Source organism: Cuculus canorus, chromosome 11 (genome assembly GCF_017976375.1).
Source record: "Cuculus canorus isolate bCucCan1 chromosome 11, bCucCan1.pri, whole genome shotgun sequence".
Taxonomy (NCBI): Eukaryota; Metazoa; Chordata; class Aves; order Cuculiformes; family Cuculidae; genus Cuculus; species Cuculus canorus.
The window spans coordinates 22,458,293-22,479,370 of NC_071411.1; the positions used below are offsets into that span (position 1 = coordinate 22,458,293).

At 44.7% G+C, this 21,078-nt stretch overlaps 1 protein-coding gene across 2 annotated transcripts in view; it reads left to right on the top strand.

Moving 5' to 3' along the window:
- The first annotated feature begins 2,103 nt into the window (after positions 1–2,103).
- The window catches only part of NINJ1 (ninjurin 1), a 31,180-nt gene continuing 12,205 nt past the window's right edge, over positions 2,104–21,078 (top strand). For both annotated transcript variants that reach the window (XM_054076421.1, XM_054076420.1), the window contains exons 1-3: positions 2,104–2,219; positions 13,143–13,377; positions 19,417–19,578. In XM_054076421.1, coding sequence (XP_053932396.1) covers positions 2,154–2,219; positions 13,143–13,377; positions 19,417–19,571 — 456 coding nt within the window. In that variant the 5' untranslated portion in view covers positions 2,104–2,153 and the 3' untranslated portion in view covers positions 19,572–19,578. The remainder of the gene's footprint in view (positions 2,220–13,142; positions 13,378–19,416; positions 19,579–21,078) is intronic.

Below are 21,078 nucleotides of genomic sequence, written 5' to 3' on the forward strand. Positions count from 1 at the left end.
CTCTGATGCTCCACCACCATCCAACCCGCACGTTAATTGTGTCTGTGCATGTCCTTTGCTCTGGTACTGCTGGGAAAACAAGGCTAGGGAGAAAAAAAAGACAGGATAATGAAACTGAAAACCTAGAAACTCTGACAAGAGTTTTCTTAAAATAAAACCCTGGCCTTCAACTTTGATTTTGTCATAGCAGTGTTTTCTAAAATTAAACATTTGCACACAGTACCATAGAATCATGGAATCAGAAAGATTGGGAAAGCCCTCTGAGCTCATCCAATCTACCTGTCAGCCCAATCCCACTGTGCCTGCTAAACCATGCTCCTCAGTGCCATGGCCACATGTTTTCTTAATCATTCCAGGGATGGAGACTCCATCACTTCCCCGAACAGCCTCTGCCAGGGCTTCAGCACTATGTCAGGAAAGAAATTATTCCCAATATCCAATCTGAGGCCATTTCTTCTCATCCTATTGCTCGTTACTTGGGAGAAGAGCTCAGCACCCACCTCACCACAACCTCCTTTCCAGGAGGTACAAAGAGCAATGAGGTCTCCCCTCAGCCTCCTCTTCTGCAGGCTAAACAGCCCCAGGGCCCTCAGCCCCTCTCCATAAGACTTCTTCTCCAGGCCCTTCCCCAGCACCCTTGCCCTCCTTGTGCTGTCTGTGTGTGCAAGTGGTTTTTATTTTCCTGTTTGTTTGCAGAGGAACTAAAAAAAAACCCCAAACACAACTGCTGGTATGAAAATGGAACGAAAAGTTTCCCTCATAACTGTGCAGTACTTGGCATTTTCCCTCATAACTGGGCAGTACTTGGCAACCACAGATTGCATGATATTCAAATGGAAAAGCAGTTCCATGTGTATGGACCTGTACAGTGGCATGGTGGAGTCAAAAGCAGGAGGGACATGGAACCATAGAACCACAGAGGCCAGCACTCTCCTCTCTATAACCTCCTTTTAGGTAGTTGTAGAGAGCAATAAGGTCTCCCCTCAGCCTCCTCTTCTCCAGGCTAAACAACCCCAGCTCTCTCAGCCGCTCCTCATGAGACTTGTTCTCCAGCCCCCTCACCAGCTTTGTTGCTCTTCTCTGGACACACTCCAGAGCCTCAACATCCTCCTTGTAGCGAGGGACCAGAACTGAACAGAGGATTCAAGAGGCGGTCTCACCACTGCCGAGTACAGGGGCAGAATCAACTCCCTGGACCTGCTGGATACGTTGCTTTTGATGCAGCCCAGGACACGGTTGGCCTTCTGGGCTGCGAGTGCACATTGCTGGCTCATGTCAAGCTTCTCATCCTCCAGCACCCCAAGTCCTTCTCCTCAGTGCTGCTCTCAATCACACCATCCCCCATCAGTATTGAAGATTGCCCTGACACAGGTGTAGGACCTTGTAGTTGGCCTTGTTGAACCTCATGAGGTTCTCACAGCCCCACTTCTCCAGCTCATCCAGGTCTCTCTGGATGACATCCCGTCCTTCCGCTGTGGCAACTGCACCACTCAGCTTGGAGTCATCCGCAACTGTGCTGAGGGTGCACTCAATTGCGCTGTCAGTATAATTGATAAAGATATTAAACAGCACCAGTCCCAGTATGGACCCCTGAGGGGCACTACTCATCACGGATCTTCATCTGGACTTCGAACTCTCTGAATGTGACCATCCAACCAGTTTCTTATCTACTGATGGTCCACCTATCAAATCCATATCCTTCCAATTTAGAGAGAAGGATGTTGCGGGGCACCGTGTCAAAGGCTTTACAGAAGTCCAGATAGATCACATCCGTTGGTTTACCCGTGTCCACTGCTGCAGTTACCCCATCACAGAAAGCCACCAAGTAGGTCAGACAGGATTTGCCCCTGGTGAAGCCATGCTGGCTGCCATTAATCACCTCCCTGTCCTCCATGTGCTTTAGCATAGCTTCGAGGAGGATCTGTTCCATGACCTTCCCAGGCACAGAGGTGAGGCTGGCAGGACGGTAGTTCCGAGGATCGTCTTTTCTACCCTATTTGAAAACAGGCACAACGCTACCCCTCACCCCACCCCGCGCACCCCCGGCCCCCTCAGGGCAGAGCCCGGCCACGCCCCACGCCCCCCGCAGAGGGCTCTGCGCTCCTCCTCCCCTCACGCCCTGCGGGGCGGGGACGAGCGGGGCGCGCGCCGCCATGGACTCTGGCAGCGAGAGCCACGAGCTGAACGGTCTGGGGGAGCACGGCGAGGGCGGCGAGCGGGTATGGAGCGGCGGCGGCGGGAGGGAAGACCCGGGAGGCTGCGGCTCTTACCTTGTTGGTCCCTTGTGGCGGTTGAGGGTCCCCTGTGGGTGGTGTTCTCGTTTATATAACCCTGCAAATAATTTCTTGCAAGGTAACCGCTGCCCGTTAGCACCGAGGGGGGGTCTCGTGTGCAGACAAGTACTGAGAAAGGAAAGATGCCTATAGGAGAGCTGGGGGGTGTGTGTGCTCTGGATCAGGAAGGGCAGGGATAGGGCGAGGGGAAGGGTTTTCACCTGGAAGAGGGGAGATTGAGATGAGATCTTAGGGAGAAATGTTTTGCTGTGAGGGTGGGGAGGCCCTGGCCCAGGTTGCCCAGAGCAGTGGTGGCTGCCCCATCCCTGGAGGGGTTCCAGGCCAGGTTGGATGGGGCGTGGAGCCCCTGATCCAGTGGGAGGTGTCCCAGCCCATGGCAGGGGGTGGAACTGGATGGGCTTTGAGGTCCCTTCCAACCCAAACCTGGTTCTGTGTGTGCCGGCTGCCAGCTCCTGGTATTCCTGCTCTTCAGCAGTTGTTCCTTCCTAAAGGTCTTCCAGTAGTTCAGCACCGTTTTTGCAGGGATGCCACTGATAAGCGTCCTATTTTGTCTCGCTTCAAAGACAGGCAGGTGGCCACCAAGGACTGACAGTATAAACCCTTCTAGTCCGTGGCACGGTGGCCCTTTGGCTCCTAGAGGGGTCAGCAGCAAAGGTCTGGGATGTCCTCCCCGGCTCAGGGCACACCTGCACCACTCCGAACCCAGGAGGGTTTTCCAGGTTGCGTGAAAAAGGATGGGAAAGTTTGGCAGGGGTGTCTGCCCAGGAGATTACTGAACACCAGAGTAGAAGGAGTTGCTTAAAGGGTTGGGCCTGTATGGTTCTTTTTCCATACAGTTATCCAAATAAATACAAGAAGACAAGTACTCAGCTTTTTACTACTCTGTGTAGTCAAAATGCAACCAGAGGTCGTCACTGGAAAGCATTTCATCCCATGTTCTGTTTACACATAAAGGAAGTTTTTGAAGCATGCCACTTAATCCAAAAAGCCAGACTGGCGAAAGACCGTCTTTTATGTTGTTTTGGAAGAGACCGTACTCTGAAAAGCAGCTCTTATTCCACTTCAAGACTTCACCAGATAGAAATGGGTGTACTAAACCACCTTCCGCGTCACTGGTCAAACTTTCTGGTTGCAGACAGACTGGACTGATTGTGTAGTGGATCTGCCCATCTTTCCTCCCTTTCTTCCTGATGAGCCCTTGCAGTCACGAATATCATACCAAGAGAAAAAAAGTTTGGTTTTAATAAATCCTGGAGAGTACCTGAAGAGAATCAAGGCTGGGGTATGCAGGTCAAACTGGTGGCCTGAAGGGGTTTTCTTTAAACCACTTGACTTCTCAGCAATTTTCTTTCTGTATTAACACAGGGTTGTGATTGCATCACTCCAAGAGTTTTTCTGTGACTTTCCTGTTTTACTTCACTTTCAGTTGCAACCAGTCATTGTTTTGTTAGATCTTTCCAGTGGAAACTGCGAGTTCTGTGTGAGTGACTAAGAGGGGAGGTGTACTATTATATTGTGTTGTACATAGACAGTAGCACCTCAGAGAATTTTAGGGACATTTTTCACCCTCGCTCCCACCCTCCAGAAAAAGAAGTGGAGTAAATGTTGGGTAGCACAGACGGGGACAGATTTCTTAACAACCGATCTGTGAACAGGAGATACCTTAAATCTGAGCAAGATCACAATTCACGCAACTAAAGCTGGAGGGACCACAAACCCACAGATGCCTGAATCTTCAGTATTGGAGTCAAAAGTGCCTAAGTGTCTGCTTTGAGGAATGCTCACAGGCATCATGGCTTGGACCACCCATGTTTGCTTACTGCCCATCCTAGCACCTGCCCTCTCCTCAGAGAGATTCACTTGCACACCTTCAGTGATCGACTGCTGCCTTCTCTTACGGAAGAGCTGGCATGAGGTGCAGATAGAGCTGTCTTACCTTCAAAGCATTGTAAAAGCACAGATATTTTAAAAAGACTGGTTAAGCCCACTATAATTATGAATTGGTAGTTGCACGGTGGTTTAAGGTGCTTTATTTTTACTACATCACTAATTTGGATAACTTTTTAAGCAACTGTCAAAGAAGCAATAAATTCCTTGCTTCTAGTGTGGGTTCGGCCTGGTGCACCTTCTTGGCTGATAGGAATGATCACACTTGGCTGCCGCATCTGTAAAGGATCTGTACGCACAAATGCAGATCGTAACTGCTTTTTCATCTTCCTCTGTTTGCTTCTGTGTTCATGGTCCATATGGACACAGATAGATTGTTGTAAATTGTGGTAGAGTGTTGTAAAATCATAGAAACACAGAATGGTTTGGGTTGAAAGGGACCTCAAAGCCCATACAGTTCCAACCCCTCCCACTAGAGCAGACTGCTCAAGGCCCCGTCCAACCTGGCCTTGAACCCCTCCAGGGATGGGGCAGCCACCGTTGCTCTGGGCAACCTGGGCCAGGGCCTCCCCGCGCTCACAGGAAAACATTTCTTCCTAAGATCCCATCTCAATCTCTCCTCTTTCAGCTTAAAACCATTCCTCCTCATTCTATCCCTGCCTTCCCTGATGAAGAGCCCCTCCCCATCTCTTCTTTAGCTGACTTTTTAATATAAATCTAGTTTAATGTTTCCAAGATAACAGGAAATGCTTGTTGAAAAGAACTGTGAAAAAGGTGAACAAGAATTGGACCGTAGGAAAGAACAGCTCTGGAATAATTGGCTTCTATCATAGTCGTGTTATTACTAAGAGTGTATTCAAGATTGTATATTTGTAACATACAAATTTTGGGACATAGCGGTTTCTTGGCTTCCCGCTGCAATAACAAACTTCTAATGTGTGGGAACTTGAAATAACTTTACTGCATATAGAATCAAATGACATATTTTCAAGTATTGCTTGTATCGTACACATGATGTTACTTATATATTGGAACTATTGGTGATAAGTTTTTGCTTGCTTATTTTTAAGTAGCTGTAAGAAACAATCAGTGCTTTAACAACACAAGTAGACAGCCCACAGTCCAGTTGTGAGAAACAGCATCATAAGACCAAATCACTGGAATGAGTAGCAGCGACGCAAGACAGAACAAAAATCATGCCTGCAGAAGCTGCTATTTAAGTAGATGTACAAACAGGTTTAAGTTATTACTTCATTTCACAAGGTTAGTCATCAGGTGTGCTGATTATTTTAAAGTCATTCAGTGAGTAAAAAATATTGTAACTTGGTCCTGGAACCAGAACAGCTGTTGGAAAACAGTGCTCTGCCCTGAGCTAACATTTCTTTTTTTCCACACTAACTTTTTGCCCTCAGGAATCAGCACAGTTACGGCTTTATTCCCCTTAATATAGTCATGCTTTTGTATTTTCTGTCTTTCCATGTAGAAAGTAACTCTTCTCAGGTTCTAAAGATGCTAGAAAATTGATGCTGGCTATAAAATATGAACACAGGCTGAGTTTTTCCTCTTTTTTCTTTAGTTGTGTGTAACCGTACTGTTTCAAGCTGTGACTGCAGGAATCCCACGAGCTAATTAGCGTTATGCTGTGTTAATACTTCGATGTTCAGATTTCCACCCCCTAAAAAAGAATTCCTATGTAACTGATGATTCAGCCCAGATGTAGGGTTTTTCTCTCTGAGTCAGTGCTAAGCTGAACTAATGATCTCATGTTTTATTGAGGGAAAAGAAATAATGTCTTCTGAGGAGATGTGCAAAGGATCTGATCATCCATGGCATAGCTGACATAGCTGAAATATTTTTTTGTTGGAAGAGTATTCTTCTTCTTAGTAGAATATTTTCACTGTTTTTCTAGATTGTGCTCATTACAGGGAGGTTGGAACTGGATGGACTTTAAGATGTCTTCCAGCCCAAAGTGTTTTGTGATGCTATGATCAGCAAGACCTCTGAGGCAGAGGGGAAGTCCAGTGTCAGTGGCCACAAACAGCACACTGCATTTCTAGTCTGTAGGTGATGGAGCTGTGGAATCAAAATCCACTTCTATGGGGATTATTAAATAACTATGTAAAGTTACCATTCAGTCCTGTTACCATAGGGTTGATCTTGGAAAAAATAAAAGTGAAGTTCTGAAATTGTCTTCTGTTTTAAGTCCTTTTATATCCGATACTTCTTTTTTCTGCTATAACACTAAAAGACATGGAAAAGTTTACTAGACAGAGTTTTCCTTAAAGGTCAAGACTTCAAAAACTTAGAAAATCACTTTTTAAGCAGAAGGTTTTTTTAGCATCTTTTAAACAATTTGGGTTAGACAGACAGTTGCAGAACCCAGCACCATCCGCTGTGAGATCAGGATGACTCAGCCTATTTTTGCACAGCCTCATAATTACATAGCATCTTTCTATTATTTTAAAACTAGGACTGCCCCGAAACATGAGAATTTGAGGAAGCTTGCTCCATGGCATTACAAACCCAGAGGTCATGTTGTTCAACAAGCTTGCCCGCTCTCATTGTGAATCAAGGCTGTTTAGCTATTAAAAGTGTCTAAATTTGCCCTACAATTGCAGTAATTACTGAGCTAAGATGGAAGGAGAGCTGTATGGAGGGTTAGAGCAAGCCAAGGGCTGTGCAGACTGTGTTCCAGAGCAAATGTACAGTAGACCAAGAACCTTCTGATGGTTTGAAGAAGGTGTTATTAAATAGAAGCCTTAGAAACCTTATTTGGAATATATAAGTAATAATCAGCATTATTTTCCCAATTATCCTATAAAAAAATGTGGCTCTCCTGTATTGATATATAATAAAGGCATTCTACCGTGTCATGGTTTAGAGTTAGAACTCCCTGAAAGTGTTTAGTGCTGATAGTGTACCAGTACTGAAATAAGTGTTTGTATCTTGGTGGAGAAAGCCAACCGTATCCTGGGCTGCATGCAAAGCAGTGGGTCCAGCAGGTGAGGGAGGGGATTCTGCCCCTCTGCTCCGCTCTGGTGAGACCCCACCTGGAGCCCTGCATTCAGATGTGGAGTCCTCAGCACAGGAAGGACATGGAGCTGTTAGGGCGATTCCAGAAGAGGCTGCGGGGGTGATCCGAGGGCTGGAGCACCTTCCGTACGAGGACAGGCTGAGGGAGCTGGGGCTGTGTCACCTGCAGAAGAGAAGGTTCTGGGGAGACCTTAGGGCAGCTTCCAGTACTGAAAGAAGCTCCAGGAAAGCTGGGGAGCGGCTCTTGAACAGGGAGGAAAGGAACAAGGTGAGTGGGAACAGTTTTGAGCTGAAAGAGGGAAGATTGAGATAAGATCTTATGAAGAAATGTTTTACTGTGAGGGTAGGGAGGCCCTGGCCCAGGTTGCCCCGAGACGAGATGTGGTGGCTGCCCCGTCCCTGGAGGTGTTCAAGGCCAGGTTGGATGGGGCTTGGAGCAACCTGATCCAGTGGGAGGTGTCCCTGCCCATGGCAGGGAAGGGAACTAGAAGGGCTTTGAGTTCTCTTCCAACCTAAACCATTCTGTGATTTCATGATCTTTTCCGAGCTCAGATATGACACTCTGGGCCTGACATGTGAAATGTGTTGGGCTTCAAGTCTTGCAGTCCAAGCTGATATCAAGTAGCTGCAATTACAAATTGCAGATCAAAATTAAAGCTACTCAAGCTGTATGTCTGGCTGATGCTTGGCAGTTTCTGCGTCTCATTATTCACTTAGGATGAGAGGGCATGGCCTTAAGTTGCACCAGGAGAAGTTCAGATTGGATATTAGGAAAAATTTCTTCACTGAAAGGGTTCTCGGGCACTGGCAGAGGCTGCCCAGGACAGTGATGGAATCTCCATCCTTGTAGGGATTTAGAAGATGGGCAGATGAGGTGCTAGGGGCTGTGGTTTAGTAGTGGGCAGGTACAGTTGGACTCTTCAATCTCAAAGGTCTTCTCCAACCAAACGATTCTATGATTCTGTGGTACCAATAGAGAAGGAATGAATACTCAAACTTCCACTCAAGATTGAAGTGATTTCTTTTCTCCTACATTCGCAGGGCAGAGTGACCAAAACAAACATTACTAAGTTCTAATAGTGAACAGAAAATAGGTGTCATTTCCACCAGTGTTTTTTCCTTTCTCGGTTCCAGGTGACTGTCGTGTCACAAACCCTGCCTGTCCTCTCTGGACACACTGGCTGGTGCCACTTTGGGAAACTCGAGTCAATTTGGACAAGAAAATAAACATTACTCTTGTGCTTTTTCTGTTTTTTGGTCAGACTTCGAGCCTGATAATGTGGCCACTTTAGCAGGCACTAATGGTTGATCAATACCCTTTTGACCTGTATAAATTTTGTCACAAGTAGTGATTTAATGCTGTGATAGAAGCAGGAATCCTTATTATACCAGCCGCTGTGTTCAGCAAAGATACTTGGCCATTTGTTTTCAGATTTTTCCATTTTCAGTGCTGTTCCATTCCTGTTGAATCACCAGATGGGTCTTAGGTGTGATTCATGAAACTCGGCTTCCAAGGACGTTTTCCTCAGTGCCACTTTTAGCTATGTTTTAATAAATGTAATGAATAAATCCTTTCTGTATTTCAAAGGGACTTGGTTCTACTGGGTGTACTGTTAAAACGAGGAGCGAAGCAAAGCAGCGGCACAGGCCGTACCAGCACAGAACGACTGTGTATCCAGTTCCAGTTGATCCTGGTCTGAGGGTTCAGTCTTAGAGAAGCCAAGTACCAGCTTTGGATGTAGCGTCTCAGCTTCATCCTTGGAAACGGCAGTGTGCTGGACAAACAGAGCCTGCTGCCGTGCAGAAACCTGCGCAGAGCAGTCCTGTCTGTGGGGACAGCAACCTGTTACTGTGAAAATAAGCTCTTCCATAAGGGACTTTTCCAGTCACAGATGGAACAAGAGGAGAGGTTTTTCACTCCTCTCCTTTTTATAATCATGCGTAGACTATCACGGCTGGTTGTTCTGCTCAGAAGTGGATGCTTTGGGGGCAACAAGGTACCTGAGCCCAGGCTCTTACTGACAGGGAAAGGAAGATAACAGCAGTTCCAGGTATACCTTGCTCTTACGCATGCACGTATGAGCACGTGTGCTGTTTTTCCTCAGGTTCATTTGGTGACACCAGCTGAAGGAATCAGCTTGCCTGTACCAGGTAATTTGAATATTGGAAGTGTGTAGTGAGGTGTTTTGATTACATGGAGACTGAAGCAAGTCAAGTGGAATAAGTGCCATTCCCTTGCCAAGTGACACCTGCAGGAAAAGCCGTACTTTTTTGGCACAAGTCAGGAGACTGCATTTCACCATCAGGAGGTGGGAAATGATTGTTTCTGGGCTTTCATGATTAGAGATCCTCTTTCCTGACAGAAGGCAAGATCACAGGCTGAGAAAAAGCTCTGTACAGTAGAACCGACATTTCAGTCTTCTATATGCCTAGTTCCAGTTCTGAGCTGCTTTCAGGAGCAGTAGCTGAAATCTTCTTAATGGAGTAAAATGCCATTTTTTAGAATCTTAGTGTAGTAAATAGCTGAGTTGTCATTCTAGGAATAATCATAGAATCATAGAATCACTAGGTTGGAAAAGACCTTTGAGATCATCAAGTCCAACTGTACTTGTCCACTGCTAAATCGTATCCCTAAGTTTTGCTTTAGTTTGTTTTAGCAGCTCCCTACTTTTCAAAGTCTTCTCCATTTATTGCAGTTCAGAAGTGACTCAAAACTCTTCTTCCACCGCAGTTCAAACCCCATAACCTGCTGTTTCCGCCTGCAACTCGACCATGCAGAAAATTAGCAGACAGCAAGGTCCGGAACGTGCAGCACTGTGTAGCCGCAGGAAGAAGAAAATGGCATCTTCTGTTTTTCACACAGAAACTGTCTTAGATCATGGAGTCACAAATGTAATAGAAAGGAAGATGTGGCCCAGAATATTGACTCTTGTGTAGTTAAAAAGAAAAAGGATAGCCATGCAACCGTGTCAAATGTGATCACATTCCTACCTAGAGTGAAAACAAAGAAACCAGTTGTCATGTATTCACTGCAGTCCTCTTCCATCAGGGTTAAGAACTGAGTCACAGCCACCTGTGCATCTTTTGCCTGTGTTACACCATGCAGCCTCATAGACCCAATAGATATTTCGAAGCCAGTATTTTTGTCAGGAGAGAGTTAATTAGCTACTAGACGTAGGAAAAAACTTCCTCTACTATGAACTTGTGACAAAATAGTCTACTGAGAAGAGTTCCTTTTAAATTCCTTCCAAGAAACTGAGTTTTCTGTTGCAGGGGTAGTTCCCCATCCCCTCTGACACTGCTGGCGTTAGGTAACTGAGGGCAAAATGTGCGTGTGTTTGGCTTTTTACTGTGCAACAAACAGTGACAAATGTTAGTCTGGGTTCTACTACCGAGTACTGCCGGTGCATCTTCCATGCTGCTTTCCTTAAGAAAATTAAAATCCATACCTGGTGGATGGTATACAAGAATTATGGAGGTTTTTATGAGCACCTAAATGCTGTAATGCTTTGATGGGGCAGGAGTAGGAGGAGGAGGCTCTGCTTGAGGAGAGAAAAGGTGGTGAGCGTGGGACAGGTTCTGCACCCAAACTGCATTTTTAGATTGTGGGAAGTAGACAAAACTTAAATGAGTATCAAATTCTTCCTGGCTGAAGTTGGTATCTGTCTCAGAGCCATTTTCTTCCCAGGAGCTTGGTGTTGGTAAAGAAGCCATCTGCATGGAGCTACGATGATGTGGCTTCCCTCTCTTTGCAGAAAAAAAGTCTACTGTTGCCCTGTGATATTTTTCTCTCTGTAAAATATTTAGATTGTGGTTGATTACAATGTGTCTGGTGAAAATAGGTCAAGTTTGGTATTTGAGCTCCCTGGAAAAACTGGCAATGTGTTTGCCGTATGCATCAATATCTTTGCTATTTAAAAAGACACTTTAAAGTCTGGACAGTGGCATACCCGGCTTGACAATTGGAAATTTGATAGTTATTAGTGCTGCTGAAGCGAGTAATTAGAGGGTGTTTTCTGCATTTGAGCTAACCTTTAAAGACAGACTTTCCTTGCAGTATTTTCTGGCAAACAGGGACACATTTATGCAGTAAAAAGGTCTCTAAGAAGCAGATCTAAAGAAGTCGGCTAGAATAAGTTTGCTCTTAAGGTATTTGTGTATGATTTTTGAAAGTAAAGTCTTGAAATAAGAGCGGTGAGAATGAAGTTCCTAAGCCATTCAGAGACTGCAGAAAAGAAGGCTACCTACTCTTTCTTCATTGCAGAGTTGGGCATCTAAGTCTAATCTAGTTACCCTAGGCTGCATCTAAACCATAGTAGAATAGGTACCCCGGGAGGTGAGCTGGGTCACGTGAATTGTCATCAGGAAACGCTCACTTTATTCACCCTGCCAGGTTAACCAGCTCTGGGTTTGCCCTGCAGGTGGTTTTTATTCTCCTATTTGTTTGCAGAGGAATTAAAAAAAAAATGAAACACAACTGCTGGTGCAAAAATGGAAAGAAGAGTTTCCCTTGTAACTGGCAGTACTTGGCAACCACAGATAGTGTGATATTTAAATGGAAAAGCAGTTCCCTATGTATCGATGGACCTGGACAGTGACATGGTGGAGTCAAAAGCAGTAGGGAAGGCGGTCAAGGAAACCCATACAGTGGCCAACTTCCACACAAATCCTTAAAATAAGACTCATGGAATCATAGAATGGTTTGGTTGCAAAACTCCTTTGAGATCATCAAGTCCAATCGTACCTGTCCACTACTAAACCAGATCCCTGAGCATCTTGTCTGCCCATCTTTTAAATCCCCCCAGGGATGGAGGCTCCACCACTTCCTTGGGCATCCTCTGCCAGTACCTGAAAACCCTTTCCGTGAAGAAATGTTTCCTTATATCCAACCTAAACCTCCCCTGGTGCAGCTTCAGGACATTCCCTCTCATCCCATCACTTGTTACTTGGGAGACGAGCCCAGCACCCACCTCACCACAACCTCCTGTCCAGGAGCTGCAGAGAATGATGAGGTCTCCTCTCAGCCTTCTCTTCTCTGTACTACACAGCCCCAGGGCCCTCAGCCACTCTGCAGAATGCCTGGGCTCCAGACCCTGCCCCTGTTCCATTCCCTTCTCTGGATTCACTCCAGCCCCTCAATGTCTTTCTTGGAGTGAGGAGCCCAAAACTGAACCCAAAATTCAAGGTGCAGCCTCACCAGCATGAAGTCCAGAGGATCAATCCCTTCCCTGCTCCTGCTGGCTACACCATGGCTGATCCAAGCCAGGATGCTCTTGGCCTTCCTGGCCACCTGGCCCACTGCTGGCTCCTGGTCAGCTGCTGTCGACCAGCACCCCCAGGTCATTTTCCGCTGGACAACTTTCCAGCTGCCATTCCCCAAGCCTGGAGCACTGCATGGGGATGTTGTCACTCAAGTGCAGTACTTGGTACTTGGCCTTGCTGAACGTCATACTGGTGGTTTCAGCCCTTGGATCCAGGCTTTCCAGATCCCTCTGTAGAGCTTCATGAGTCAAGGAACAAAGTAACTGCAATCACAGAGGGTAAATTTAATAAATATTTGTATTTTTAATTAATTACAAGAATTTCTTGCTTGATTGATTGTTTTACAGTGTTTTTTTTTCCTCCCAATGTTTTTCATTGCAAACTTTTCAGCTGTTTCATTCTTTCCTTTTCTCAGAGTAGAAACATACTATCTGTTCAGACTGATTCTACAGTCTAGAAAAAGCATATTTATCTGCCAAAGTTGAGTGCAGACACTGTTTTCTACTGTCTTATCAGGTGGAGGGCAGTGGTAATCGTGAAAGTCCCCATACAGCTCTGTCTTTATCGGTACGATCACCGACATCCGTCAATGGGCCAAGGCATCTCTCACTCATTACACCAATTAAAAGGGATATAAGTAACTTTTTTCCCCTCTCCCACTTTTAGCGCAGAACATCACAGTGGTTTCAAAGAAATGGACCTATGAATATCAACCACTACGCAAATAAGAAGAGTGCCGCAGAGAGCATGTTGGACATTGCCCTGCTGATGGCCAACGCATCCCAGCTGAAAGCTGTGATGGAGCAAGGACCTTCTTTTTCCTTCTACATCCCACTTATCGTTCTCATCAGCCTGTCACTCACACTGCAAGTTATGGTGGGAGTGCTCCTCATCTTCCTTGGTATGTAGCGAGAGCAAGAACATGTATTGTTCTTTCATGATGCAGCCTATAAGGTGGTAGAGAGATTCCTCAATTCTTTTTAAAAAAGCTGTTATATTTGAAAGTCGTTACCTGAGAATTGATTAAAGTTTTCTCTTAAAACACAGAAATACTGCCATAAAAGGAGTAAGGGCAGCTTTTTGTGGAATCTGCAGTTTAGATCAACTTCCTCATACTCATTTGCTCAGAGCACGAATATTCTTTTCGCAAGGCCTGAGGAGGAAGGAAGATGCTGAAATACTGTAAAAGAAACATTAATAGACCAGATAGGATCATGCAACTTGTCTCGTTACATAATACTCCTTCTGGCGAGACCTGTTACTTAATCTTACAACTGAAATGTATTTGTTCCATATCAGTCATATAATACGTAAAGTTATAAGAATACATTGTGGGCATAGAACCCCAAAACAGAAGTGGAAGTTGAAATGTTCATCTTCGTGTTGGTGTGGTGTCCTCAGTTTGTTTGTGTTTCTCTGCTCAAATGAAAGGTTTGGTAGCAAAGGATTGACATTAATGAGCAAAACTCCTGAGGTTTAAATATAGGAAATTATTCAAACATCCCGAGTGTCTAGGTCGGGAGTGGTAGAAATGTATTGGTTATTGGTAATTTTCAAGCCTGTGTAAAACTGATATTAAAGCTAAAAAGAAAAATAGGCAAGATTTCCCCGTAAGAACATACCTCACCTGTTATCTACATACTATCATAGAATCATAGAACCGCTTGGTTGGACAAGACCTTTGAGATCATTGAATCCATCCATACCTGTCCATTACTAAACCACATCCCTGAGCACCCCGTCTGTCTGTCTTTTAAATCCTTCCAGGGATGGACACTCAACCACCTCCCTGGGCAGCCATTCCAGTGCCTGAGAACCTTCTCAGTGAAGAAAATTTTCCTAATGTCCAGTCTGAACCTCCCCTGGCCCAACTTCAGGCATTTTAATCTCATCCTATCACCTATCACTTGGGCGAAGTGACCAACACTCACCTCTCTAAAACCTCCTTTCAGACAGTTGTAGACAGTTATGAGGTCTCCCCTCAGCCCCCTCCAGGCTAAACAGACCCAGGTCCCTCAGCCCCTCTTTATAAGACTTGTTCTCCAGGCCTTAAACAGCTTCTATGACTTCAGTGAAAGAATTTGAAATGGCTTAAAATAGAGAAACAGAGTCCAAGTAGCATCAAACGAGATTGTCTGGAATTCTGCTTATCTCTAGGGAAATGTTTCTGCTTTCTACAAAAGAAATGCAATGTGTTACATTTAGTATACACTAGAAATCATGTCAAGAGAATGAGTTCCAGTTGCAGCTGTGTTGGCATATGCTTTGGACACATTTATTGAGACAACTGTAGAATTAGTTTGATCCTCCCTACCTTCCCCCCTTACATCCCTTTTTGTCGTAATTGTTGAATTACAGATCTTGACGTCTTTGCTGTTTTCAAAAATGGTTGTTCCCCTATTCAGTGTTAAGAGGTACAGTAATGTGAGGCACAAGAACTGGTATTTATCACTAAAAATCAGGTATTTTCAGTGAGTTTTGCTGGACTAGCAGCATATGTATGTTCTACACTCTGTGCATTATTCTGTAAGGCAGAATAGTGATCGAAGTAGCTATAGATCCAGGCTTATTTCATAAAATCGTAGAACCACAGAATCATAGAAAGGTTTGGGTTGGAAAGGACCTCAAAGCCCGTCCAGTTCCAAATCGTCTGCCATGGGCAGGGACAACTTCCACTAGGTCAGGTTGCTCATAGCCTCATCCAACTTGGCCATGAACACCTCCAGGGATGGGGCAGCCACCACTGGTCATCCATTTCTAAAACAATATCATCACTAATTGAGCGTAAGTTACCCAAAAAGCCCAAGTAAAGCTCCAGTGCGAGTAGAGAGACAGGACTGTGGGAAATGTGGATTTTCTGTTCTGACCTTGAATAAGTCTTCACTACTTCTCTTTGCTATCTTCACCTACTGTGATATTTTCCACTATGCTTTTGCAAGGCAAAATGCAAAAAGAATCCAGTAGCATTTTTGGAAGTTCCTAAAAACCTTTGACATTCATTAGCAGCACCCAGGTCCCTAGACAATAACTTTGGAGAGCTGAACAAAGATACCTGTGGAAATCAGAAGAATTGTTTAAGTTGCAGCATCAGTTGAACCCCACTGAAATAAATGATGCCTTCACTGATAGGAAACTGCTATGGATCACTTCTTTTGGTAGGGGTATATGATCATTTATTCTCATAGCTTTTTTCTGGGGTCCCCAACACAGGAAGGACATGGAGCTGTTGGAGCGAGTCCAGAGGAGGCCATGGAGATGATCCGAGGGCTGGAGCACCCTCCATACAAGGGCAGGCTGAGGGAATTGGGGTTGTTCAGTTTGGAGAAGAAAAGATTGCAAGGAGAGCTTAGAGCAGCTTCCAGAACTGAAAGGGGCTCCAGGAAAGCTGGGGAGGGGCTCTTGATCAGGGATCGCAGGGACAGGATCAGGGGGAATGGTTTTCAGCTGAAAGAGGGGAGATTGAGATGAGATCTGAGGAAGAAACATTTTCCTGTGAGGGTGGGAGCCCCTGGCCCAAGTTGCCCAGAGCAGTGGTGGCTGCCCCATCCCTGGAGGTGTTCCAGGCCAGGTTGGATGGGGCTTGGAGCCCCTGATCCAGTGGGAGGTGTCCCTGCCCATGGCAGGGGTTGGAACTGGATGGGCTTTGAGTTCCCTACAAACTCAAAGCATCCTGTGATTCTATGATTCTATGAATCAAATCCTTCCATTTAAATTAATATTTAGGATATGGCAGATCTTACACCTACCATAAATGAAAAGCCTCAAAGCTGATAGTCAGGGTTCACACATGACATTTACTAAGGTGTAGGCGCCACCTTTGGCTTCTCTGTTAGTCTTATGTGTTTTAGCACAACTAAAGAAGCAACTTCCAAGGAGCACATTCCCAGAAACCCAGGATACATAAGATGATGTAGCTTTTTTCTTTCTTAACAAAATAGTCAGAAAAAGCTGTCTCTGCATTTGTTAGAGTTGATACAAGAACATAATCCAGGTCTTGGCTCTGAGGAGATTCTAGAAAGGGACTGGAAAAAGCAACCTGGTGATACTGTGGCTGTGGTAAGAGTGGCTGGAGGTTTGGCGCACTGGAGTCGACAACGCCCCAGATTACAGCTATGTGCTGTTGGAGCGATGCTGTCGTGCAGAGGTCAGAAGTACTGAGGATGGAAATAGAACTTAAAAGTACAAAGATACAGGCATCATAGCTATTGGGGTTGTCCTATGCAGGGACAGGAGTTGGACTTGATGATCCTTGTGGGTTTCTTCCAACTCAGGACATTCCATGATTCTGACTTGTTTTTCACAGTGTGTATTTGGTAGTTTTGGTCTGCAGGAACAGTTTGGCTTTCTATCCAGCCACCAAATTATGCTTCTTACAGGCTCTCACGTCCAAATGAAAACGTGTGCAACCAAGAAATTTCTTTCCTTGAGACGGTTTTATCCCTGGAGCTACCAGTTCTCACACTTCTCTACTAGGGATTGAAAGCTTTTCCTCCTTTAAAAGAGCCTTTCACAAAAATAGTTTGAAAAATAGTGACCAGGCTTGTACTTGAAAGTGATTGGCAATCTTAACTTTTTGGAAGCAAAGCAAAGCAAAGCGTGTCTTGAAATAGCTTAAGTGGCATTAAATCATAGTAATCGAATCCCACTATAATAAAATGCTTAAAGATTAACTGTTCTTAACATTTTCACAAAACCAATTTTTCTTCATCTTAAGTACTGTAATCACAGAGACAGGATTACTGCAATTGTACTCCAAAATTCATACAGGAAAATTTAACACAGAAAGGACATGGATCTGTTGGGGTGAGTCCAGAGGAGGCCACGAGGATGATCCAGGGGCTGGAACACCTTCCGTACAAGGGCAGGCTGAGAGAGTTGGGGTTGTTCAGCCTGGAGAAGAGAAGGCTGTGGGGAGACCTTAGAGCAGCTCCCAGTACTGCAAGGGGCTCCAGGAAAGCTGGGGAAGGGCTCTTGATCAGGGAGTGCAGGGACAGGACAAGGGGGAATGATTTTCAGCTAAAAGAGGGGAGACTGAGATGAGATCATAGGAAGAAAAGTTTTGTTGTGAGGGTGGAGATGCACTGGCCCAGATTGCTCAGAGCAGTGGTGGCTGCCCCATCCCTGGCAGTGTTCCAGGCCAGGTTGGATGGGGCTTGGAGCCCCTGATCCAATGGGAGGTGTCTCTGGGGGCCCATGGCAGGGGTGGAACTGGATGGGCTTTGAGGTCCCTTACAACCCAAACCATTCTTAGATTCAGAGCACCACCCAACCTGAGAAGCAATACTTGTTTTCTCTGTCCCTTACTTGGGTAAAGGGACAACTTTGAAAGTGTCAGTTCACCTTTGAGCATGATTTCTTTTAAATCACAAAGGACACTAGGTCATTCTTGCCTTTTCTTGTTTACACCAACTGTCTGAAATGCCTTTCTTCTGTTCTTCAGGATTAATTACTCCATTTCCTTTATTCTGCTTCATTCACACGACAGTACTAGAAGCCTTCCAGGTACTGTTGGGATGCAGGCACCCACATAGCTCCAGATGCTTTAGAGACGTGTATAAACTCATTTTCAGGGTTAAGTACTGCTGAACTTAAATTATTTCATGCCTACACAGGTCTGCAGTAGCTTAAGCAGAATGTCCTGTGCTGTTTGACTACACTGCTTTAACAAACAGGGTTTGAACAGGTACCCAGAATTCCTTGAAACCAAACAAGCATTAGACTTCCTAACTGGGGATACCAGGCAAACCTGGCCTTTAATTCTTCAGCATCATGAGTGTGTTTGCCACCAGCTGAATTTAACTACTTCAAGAACCAGCGAGTCTTGGTTCTGTGGGTGAGTTCTGCAGTGCTGATTGAGCTGTTATGTTAAAAAAAAAGTTTGTCTCATGCTTATCTATGCATGTGCCTGTCAGAAGGAGCTCAAGGTTTTATTTATGTTTCTGTAAAAACCTGTCAGGTATAAGCTTCCTGCTGTATGTGCACACACAAGCTCCAGTGATCTGTGCAGTTAAGAACTAGGAGTCTTAATAGACAAAAAGCAAAAATGTACTCTAGTATTCATCATCTCTCGTTCCACCAGCATCTAGCAAGGGATTTTCGCTGCAGAGCCCTGACTGCAGGAGAGCAAAAGGAAGAGGAAAATCTTGGGTTTCCACATGATGCCAGACAAGCACCTCCAGACTTCTTACTGTCCTGTATAAGTATATACTTTACTCCATCATTAAGTCTGTTATCAGTCCAATGGAACTCATTTATGTGTTTTCACAAGCCCTGGAATCAGAGCTTAAATTGAATTAATCCTCTCTCCCTTGTGTGTACCTCCCTCACTTATTAGCAGTTGAACAGTGCAAGAAACAAAAGGAAATGTTTGCGCAGCTGATGCTCTCTGCAAAGGACTACAGCTACATGACACTACTTTGAAATCTTCCTCTGTTTAACAGATATAGGGCCCTGGCTTTCTAAACCCCCAACCACAGCAAAAGCAAGGAGTGCAGCTGTGAAGGGCACCAGTACAAATAGATCGGACTGTATGTGAAGAACCTGCAGCATTTTAACTGCAGGGAGTTTAACTTCATTCCATCCTGTTAGGGCTTCAGTCTTCACATTTTCAAGACTGAATTTTTACATGCTTAAAGTCTGCAACTAAACTCGATTTCGAGAGATCAAGGACTCAGAAGATTTCTAGTAATGGCTGTGTATCCATTACTTCCCATGTGCATCCACAGAGATTAGATACTAATTACTGGAAGCTAATAGACTCCTTGTGGTTAAAACCTTCCCCTTAGCGCTTTTACTGATGCTGCAGAATCTTACTTCCTTTTTAAGTATGATTGATGCTCAGAGTAAGAGAAATTCTTGATCTCACAAGTAGTGAAGACTTTTATTCTGGATTTTGAAATATACATATGATTAAAACTTTTTTTTCCTTTTCTCTTTGAAGTAAAATATGACCTTAACAACCCTGCAAAACATGGAAAGCTGGATTTCCTCAACAACCTTGCAACAGGACTGGTGTTCATCATAGTAGTTGTGAATATTTTTATCACTGCCTTTGGAGTGCAGAAGCCGGTTGCCGAGTCAGCATCAAAACAGTAATTACAAGGTGAGCGTGGTCTCTCTGCACTTCAGAAATAGCCATGAGCTGATCTATACGGTTCTCGCATTTGCAGATAAATGAATTTACTTCAGAATAGTGCAAAAGCAGAAGTTGCTAAGAACTGCTGAGTTCTTACAGTGTGTTTGTAAACGTACGATTCAAAAGTTGATGGCAGTGTCTTACTTTGTCAGGGGCCCCTGGTGTTTGTCACATCTAGGACATGTGATTGATTGTCCAGCTGGCTTAGCTGCTCCTTTTCCTAGTTGCTGACTAAGCTAAGAAGGGAAATAACATTGTTTTCCTTCCTCCAAATGCCTCTTTGTGTAAGAAAGATTTGCCATATACTGCATCCAGTCTGTTAGGAATGCTGAAGGCTTTATCCAAATAACCAGGACTGTTGGGTCCAACACACACCACTACACATCCTGGGAACCTTTCAGTTCCTGTGCAGCGAGTGTGGCTTTTCGGTCCTGCCAAGCTACAGGGTTTGTGCTTTGTGGGGGACGTGGCCTGTGAAGATCTGCACTGTCACTTTACATGAGACGTGCGGTCATTTACAACTATATTCTTTTCTCTACCTGTGTTTTAAAGTTTGGCTTTTACTTACACAGAAGGATAAACATAGGAATAGTGAGAATCAACGTAGGTTTCTCCTTGGCATCACAGCTGTGATGAAAAATTTGGGAGGAGATAAACTGAAATTGTAGGCTTGTAGCCCAAGAAGCCCTATGGTCCAACATCTGCCTTTAAAATAGAACTGCTAGGTCTGTGTATGCCAACATCGCTCCGTCTTTTTATCTTACAAATCTCAAATCACATTCAGGAGATCTGCTGAAGAAGGAAATAAATTACTTTTCTGGCACACCATGTGCACTGGCTACTACACAGACAGCCCATGCGTGTAACTTCAGTAGTGTGAGCTAACTTTGGCCAGAGCAGTGGTGGCCACCCCATCCCTGGAGGTGTTCCAGGCCTGGTTGGACGGGGCTTGGAGCGACCTGATCCAGTGGGAGGTGTCCCTGCCCATGGCAGAGGGTGGAACTGGATGGGCTTTGAGGTCCCTTCCAGTCCAAACCATTCTATGATTCTAGATGAAGCCCTTTCTCCATGAAATAGAAGATACAAGGCATTCAAACCACTAGTCTGAAGATGAATGCCACAACAGAAATGTGCAACAAGAATGGAAACCAGACAAAAATCTATCAGGATGCTAAACAACATTGGGGAAAATCAGTGCAACAAACTGCTAGGAAAATGAAGAATAAATACGTTTATTTTATGGTCTGTGGAGAATTGTCTGCTTCAACCAAAATCTGTGAAACAAAATTGTTTTGTTGTATTTTCTGGCCACAGTCTTTACAAATAAACTAATAAATATTTAATTTTAGCAGCAAAGAACTGAGGTAGAACATCCATCTCAGCAGTACTTATTAAAACAATACCGAAATGCTAACCCCAAAACTGCAGGTCCAAAGCCAAGAGAACAGAATGAAGGATTATTGCAGT